Raw genomic sequence first — 7,825 nt, 5'->3', positions numbered from 1 at the left:
GGTAGTCTCTGGATAGTCCATCCTTTCATCTTAGCTCTAAATTTTGTGACTAAGGCAACTCTTACAAGGACAACATTTAATTGGGGCTGACTTACAGGTTTAGAGGTTCAGTCCATTATTATCAAGGTGGGAGCATGGCAGTGTCCAGGCATAGTGTAGAAGGAACTGAGAGTTCTACATCTGAAGGCCACTAGAAGACTGGCTCCCACTTGGTTAGGAGGAAGGTCTCATTGCCCACTCCCACAGCGCCACACTTCCTCCAACAAGGTCACACCTAGTCCAACAAGGTCAAACCTCCAAATAGTGCCATTCCTTGGGCCAAGCACATTCAAATCAGCACACCCACTTTTGTTGTTGGTTTGGTTTGGTTTCTTTTGGTTTTGCTTTTTCGAGACAGGGTTTCTCTGTGTAGCCCTGGCTGTCCTGGAACTGGATTTGTAGACCAGGGTGGGCTTGAACTCAGAAATCCGCCTGCCTCTGCCTCACAAGTTCTGGGACTAAAGGCCTGAACGAGAGAGAGAGAGAGAGAGAGAGAGAGAGAGAGAGAGAGAGAGAGAGAGAGAGAGAGAACTTTAAACTATTTATTCTTGTCTCATACATCTAAACAACAGCTTCCCTCCCTCTACTCCTACCAGTCACCCCCCCCCCATCTCTCCTCTCCCTCAGGATTACCCCCCCCCCAATATCTTCCAGCAAAGAGCAGGCCTCCCAGGGACCTCAACTGAACATGGCACAAGAAGATACAATAAGACCAGGCACAAACCCTCACATGAAGGCTGGGAAAGGCAATCCAGTAGGAGGCAAAGGCATAAGAGTCAGAGACACCTGCACTCCCACTGTCAGCACTCTCCCCCAAAACACCAAGCCAACAACCGCAACATGTATGGAGAGGACCTGGTACAGATTCATACAGGCTCTGTGAGCTCCCCAATGAGCCCTGCTTAGTTGATTCCCAAGGCAGTGCTCTCCAGGTATCCGCGCTACACCTCTGACTCCCACAATACCTCCACCCCCTTTACTGCAGGATTCCCCAAGCTCCAAGGGGGAGGGACCAACCCAAGCAGTGTGAGGTATAGGCTCCTTCTTGTGACCTGGACCTTAAATTAGACCAGTTGTTGATTGGCTGCTTCCACAAATTCTGCACCCCCATTGCTTCAGCACATCTTGCAGGCAGGCCGGATTAATTGTAGGTCAAAGGTTCTATAGCTGGGTTCATGGCCTAGTCCCACCAGTGGCTACCTTGCCTGGTTACAGAGGATAGATGGTTCTTGCCCTATATCTTCCATTACTGAGAGGACTTGCTAGGGTCACACTCACAGATTCCAGGAAAGTTGAACAGCAGTATATTTCTACATTGCCCTCCAAAGGCCTCCAATTTCAGTATTCCCTTGCCCTATCCACTCTCCCATCCCCCAACCTGATCCCTCCTAGTCCCATCCCCACAGAATCCTAGTCCACCTCTAAAAGCTATTTCCCCTTCCCAGGGAGACACATGCATTTCCCCAGAGCCCTTCTTGTTACTTAGCCATCTGGGTCTGTGATTGTAGTATGATTATTATTTACTTAATCTCAAAGTAGGTTTGATTTGTATTTTCCTGATAGCTAAAGATGTTGAACATTTGTTTTTCTGCCATTTTAGTTTCCTCTATTGAGAGCTATCTGCTTATATCTGTATCCCATTTTTAATTGGATTATTTGTTTTTGGATATTAGCCCTCTATTAGATATGGAGTTGGTGAAAATATTTCCCATTCTGTAGGTCATCATTTTGCTCTATTGATGATTCTTTTGCCTTACAGTAGCCTTTCAGTTTCAGGAGGTCTCATTTATTAGTTGTTGATCTTACTTAGTGCCTGTGGTATGGGTGTTCTGTTCAGAAAGTTATTGGTTTTTTTTTTTTTTTTTTTTTTTTTTTGACCAATCAGTTAAAGCCTATTTCCCAAATTCTCTTCTATTAGATTTAGTGTATCTGGTTTTATGTTGAGGCCTTTGATCCACTTGAACTTGAGTTTTGTTCAGGGTGGTGAATATGGATCTATTTGCATTATTGTATATGCAGATATCCAGTTAGACCAACCCCATTTGTTGATGATGCTCCCCCCAACTCCATTCTCTTTCTGGCTTCTTTATTAAAAATCATGTGTCCATAGTGTGCAGATTTATGTCTAGGTCTTCAATATGACTCTATTGATTAATTTGTTTGTTTTTATACCAATACCATGCTGTTTTTGTTACTATAACTCTCTATTATACCTTGAAATCAGGAATGGTGATACATCCTGAAAAAAATATACATATACATATACATATACATATACATATACATATACATGTACATATACATATACATTAGCATTCTGCCTGCAAGTATACTTGTGGCCCAGAAGAGGGCACGATCTCAGAATAGATTTTACCATATGGCTGCTGGGAATTGAACTCAGGACCTCTGGAAGTGCAGACAGTACTTTTAACCTCTGAGCCATGTCTCCATCCCCTCTGAAATTCTATTTTTGTTCAGGATTTGTTTTAGATTTCCTGGGTTATTTGTTTTTCCATATGAACTTGAGCATTGTCCTCTCAAGGTCTATAGAGAGTTGTGTTGGAATTTTGATTGGGATTGCATTAATTCTGTAGATTGCTTTGGTAGGATGACCATTTTTACTCTGCTAATCCTACTGATCCAAGGGCATGGGAGGTCTTTCCTTCTTCTGAGATCTTCTTCAATTAATTTCTTCAAAAACTTAAAATTTTTGTCATACAAGTCTTTCTCTTGCTTGATTAGAGTGGCTCCAAAATATTTTATATTATTTTTGGCAACTGTGAAAGGTATTGTTTCTCTGATTCTTTTTCAGTACATTTGTCATTTTTATATAGGAGGGCTATTGAGTTTTTTTGTTTGTTTGTTTTTGTTTTTGTCCATCTTGTATCCAGCCACTTCACTAATGGTGTTTTTCAGTGTTAGGAATTCCCTGGTAGAATTTGCAGGGTTGCTACGACATTTGATGTGGTTTTTTTTTTGGGGGGGTATATATGTATTTCTTGTCTTGGTTGGGTGGTTGATCTTTTCTTTGGCTGCTGTTGCCCACTCATGCAAGTGTGGTGCCTATGTGGTCCCTGGTACAGAAATGTTTCCTTGGATAGCTGTGTGATACAAAGGAATGCTGGGCGTGGTGGCACACGCCTTTAATCCCAGCACTTGGGAGGCAGAGGCAGGTGGATTTCTGAGTTCGAGGCCAGCCTGGTCTACAAAGTGAGTTCCAGGACAGCCAAGGGCTATACAGAGAAACCCTGTCTCGAAAAACCAAAACCAAACCAAACCAAAACAAAACAAAAAACCCAAAACAAAAACAAAAACAAAACAAAGGAATGCAGATGGGCTAGGAAAAACATGTATCCAAATAGGATAGGGAACCCTTGGTGAGCATTGAGTAATCCAATCCTCGGGAAATGGAAGTGGGGTGGGAAGAGGGGCTCCTGCAGGCAGATTGCAGGAAAGAAGTGCTGGGGACCTTCCCTGCATCACAGGGTTTCTCAGGGAAAGCAGCAAAGAGACTCTGGTGATTGCAGTGGCAAATATTGTGACTGTTAGGGCAAAAGTAATTTTCTTTTGATAATTTTTTTTCTTCCCTTAACTCTTTGCTATTTTAAGACCAAAAACTGCTGACCTCTTGTGATTAACACCTGCTGTTTACAGTGGGGGACTTAAATAAAGGCTTTATTGGTAGGGCTCCTTTCTCTGGCAAGCCAGTCAGGAGCCCTCTGCTGGCCAGGCAAGAAGCTCAGAGCTTGTTAACTCTTTATGAGCCAGGAAAAAAGAGAAGAAAAGAAAATCTTTTACGTAGGCAATACATGCACGCGCGCGCGAACACACACACAGTTACATACACACACACACACACACACACACACACACTCACTCTAGTCAGGCCTGACCACCTGTCTCAACAACTCCACAAGTGGTTCATGTATACTTACAAACATACACATAGACCTACACATGTATGTATAGATGAACAAACATGTACGTACATGCATTTAGTGGATGGGGCAGAGCCCCAGATGCTACCAACTTTTTCTCTGACCTTTTTATATCTTCCTAGTCAGAAGTTATTTAGAAAATTACCTCATAGATAAAATGTTATGCAAAGGGGAGAATTATCGAAGGATGTTGATAGTTAAGTTCAAAGCAGTGTTTCATTCTATAAGTGAAAGCCACACTTTCCCATGGCCTCGCTATCACAGTGCCCACCTGTGCCTTCACCCTTGGGTCTGACCTAGAATGAGTGTTTTAACTTGGTCACAAATTTGTCCCAAGCCTATTTTTCTTTTCAGTGTTAATTGTGAAAGCTCATTGTATTCCTTATTATGCAGCCTTTCCTTACTTGCCTCTATGAGGAGTGAGTACATTCTATTCTTGATTCTGATTATTACATCTTTCTGGTAAAACAGCTAAAACCACCGGGTGGTGGTGGCGCACGCCTTTAATCCCAGCACTTGGGAGGCAGAGGCAGGTGGATTTCTGAGTTCGAGGCCAGCCTGGTCTACAGAGTGAGTTCCAGGACAGCCAGGGCTATACAGAGAAACCCTGTCTCGAAAAACCAGAGTGTAGGCTGATCCTCAGGGATCATTAAGCTGTGTAATAGGGATAGGAAAGAGTATACCGGCAGTAAGAAGTGACCCTGGGATGGAGTCTTTTGGGATCTTACCTATCAGAGTTCACTCACAGGCCATGCAAAAATGGTTGGCCATCTCCAGAACACTTATTTGCCTTTAGCCTTTTCTGGATGGCTCCTGACAAGGAAGAGTAGTGAAAATCACCTACCTGTGTCAGCCACAGTATGGCCACTTAGGGTCCCTAGTAGAAAGTATGTCTGTGTCCTGGCAGATTATATAAATATGTTCAGTAGAAAAGAATCAGGATGACCCTGGGTCATCACAAAGACATGGAAGTGTGCCCAGGTAATGGCTATAGGGCAATCTGTGGGACTCCTGTAGATAGGTTTTAGGACTCTCAGAAAGTTTACATGTGGAAATGTGTGTAGTAAGTCAAGGTCTCAGTATATATCCAGAGCTGGCCTCAAGCTCTCAATTTTGTTTCAGCCTTCTGAGTACTGGGATTATAAGTGTGTTGGGTTCCCATCACTCCTGGCTTGTAGTAAATATTTTTCCTTTCTCCCTCTATTCTCTAGTCATCCACTCAGTTGTAAAGGTATATAATAGGGCTGGTGAGATGGCTCAGTGGGTAAGAGCACCCGACTGCTCTTCCAAAGGTCTGGAGTTCAAATCCCAGTAACCACATGGTGGCTCATAACCATCCATAACAAGATCTGACTCCCTCTTCTGGAGTGTCTGAAGACAGCTACAGTGTACTTACATAGAATAAATAAATAAATCTAAAATGGTTAAAAAAAAGATATATAATAATTAATTATAGGCTGGAGCTATGGTTCAGAGACACTGCACTTGCCTAGCCCTGTGATCAGTAATGACCAAAGTGGAAAAGAAATAGTTATTATTGAGATTGAGACTTGACTAGTTTAACTGAGGTTAGTTAATAACACTCTATGGTTTTCTTTTCCCCAGACAGAAACTCACTATGTAGCCAAAACCAACCTCAACCTCATTGCTATCTTGTCTCGGGCTATAAATTATATTGAAAAAATTACAAATGGATTTTATGTTAAAATTGTATATGAGAGTGTGTGCTGGGCTCTCTTATATCATTTTAAGCCTTAATCCTTTGAGGCAGGTCCTCAGTGGATCTGGAACTCACTTTGTTCTTTTTGGTGAGGCTGGTAGTCAGGAAGTCCCAGTCCAGCTATTTTTCTGTCTTTAAGGTCAGGAGAGATTCTGTCTCAAAGGAATAGGAGAAGCATGGTGGAAGAGGGCATCTAATGTTCTCCTTTGGCCTCTATCATCTGTGCGCGCATGTGCCCCCCCCCTTATAAAATAAAATGTTTCTTCATAGCTGGAGTAAAATATTATTTCTCTGAGTATTTGTTGAGATGTCTAGCTGAATTTGTGGATTGGGCACTTAATTTCGTTTAGGCAAACATGGAGCAATCATTTTGTTAAGGACCCTTTTGGGGGACTTTATAAAACTCAACTGTAGCCGGGCATGGTGGCGCACGCCTTTAATCCCAGCACTCGGGAGGCAGGGGCAGGCAGATTTCTGAGTTCAAGGCCAGCCTGGTCTACAAAGTGAGTTCTAAGACAGCCAGGGCTATACAGAGAAACCCTGTCTCGAAAAACAAACAAACAAACAAAAAACCCCTTGACTGTAGGTTTCTATAAAATTATGAGTAAGACTGTGTGACAAGAGTGTACCATTTCTTTCAGTAAACATCTTAAATATCCTAAAATTTACTTTATGGGTATAAGTATTTTGTCTGCATGTGCATGCAGTGGTAGACATAGGGGTCAGAAGAGGCCATCAATTTCCTGGAATGAGTTCCTAGTGTTATAAGCCTCATGTGGCTCCTATGCAAACACAACAGGTGCTCTTAACCACTGAACCACATATTTCATCTTTCTTCCAGAGTGTTTTGGAGATCAAAAGAGTGGGATGAGAAAACTTCAAAATTTACCTCGGATGAGAATCTCAACAAGAGTGTCAAAAATAGGGTTGGGAAAAGGAGAAGGCTTAGACCAAGACGCTCGATCAACCTGGAGGACTCCACTGAGCAGCTGATTTCTGGTGACGCAGTCACATTCCCCTGCTCTGTCTGCTACCAAGAACTGAACAAAGCTAGGAATTTTCTCCATAAGAAACATCACAATGCTCTAAGTATGCTGGGTTTCCAGTGGATGGGTGGGAGGCAACCGAAGCCCACACTGGTCAGTTTTCATAGAGAGTGTATAATTTCTAACCTTTTGAGATCATCTACATACAGTGAAAAAGTCCTTCAGAGCATGAATTACGCATTTGAGCTTCTTTGGAAGAAACAAGTTCCATCCTACTTCAAACTTTGTGACAAGGTTGGCCAGACGTCTACATATTCTCCAAGCAGCTACCATCTGATGATTAAAGGTATAGCCATCTGTAGCAATAGTAATTCGTCCTGGAAAGCTGAGCCGAACTGTAAATTCTCGGTCGTGAATGACTTTGGTGATAAAGCCAATGTGTGCTTTTTCGGTTTATTTGATAGCCATTATGGTTATGCAGCAGCAGACCTGGCATCTAAGGAGTTTCAGGTTTTACTTCTCCATCAATTGTCTATACAGGATCCTTCCTACCAAATGTCAGCTGAGCAGAAGCAACTGATCAATTCCTTTCACACTGTGTTCAGGGAAGAATACAGAGCCAGAGAAGAGGCCTTCTCTTCCACATACAAAACCTTCAGAACTAGTAGACGGGAGTATGAGGATACACACAAAGCCTTCGCAAAGGCATTTTGGAGAATGGATAGGCTTCTACGGCTTGGAAGGAATGAGACTTCCCGGGTTCGGTGGAGCGGCTGCTCAGCACTCACTTGTATATTAGAGGGTGGGAATAAGAACCCACATGCTAATAAAGACTGGGAAAAAAACCATCAGCAGGGTTCCACCAGTCTTCCCTTCCAGAAGACTCCACAGATCATATCTGGAGTACTACACCTTGCAAATGCTGGTATGTATATTCACTTGCATCCATGACACCTAAATATCTGTAAATGCCTACTCATGCTGCTGTTATTTAGCAATTTGCTAACGTGTAGAAATTGCACTGAACAATTTTTTTTTTTTAGATTTATTTATTTATTATATTTAAGTACACTGTAGCTGTCTTTAGACACTCCAGAAGAGGGCGTCAGATCTTGTTACGGATGGTTGTGAGCCACCATGTA

At 42.5% G+C, this 7,825-nt stretch overlaps 1 protein-coding gene across 1 annotated transcript in view; it reads left to right on the top strand.

Annotated features, from left to right (window-relative positions):
- Pp2d1 (protein phosphatase 2C like domain containing 1) overlaps positions 1-7,634 on the top strand; it is a 45,645-nt gene extending 38,011 nt beyond the window's left edge. The window contains exon 2 of the mRNA XM_021218474.1: positions 6,539-7,634. Coding sequence (XP_021074133.1) covers positions 6,539-7,634 — 1,096 coding nt within the window. The remainder of the gene's footprint in view (positions 1-6,538) is intronic.
- Positions 7,635-7,825: the final 191 nt, after the last annotated feature.

The sequence above is a fragment of the Mus pahari genome, chromosome 18 (assembly GCF_900095145.1).
Source record: "Mus pahari chromosome 18, PAHARI_EIJ_v1.1, whole genome shotgun sequence".
In the NCBI taxonomy this organism is placed as follows: domain Eukaryota; kingdom Metazoa; phylum Chordata; class Mammalia; order Rodentia; family Muridae; genus Mus; species Mus pahari.
The sequence above is the reverse complement of the archived record's forward strand: the minus strand, read 5'-3'. Positions and strand labels throughout refer to the sequence as shown.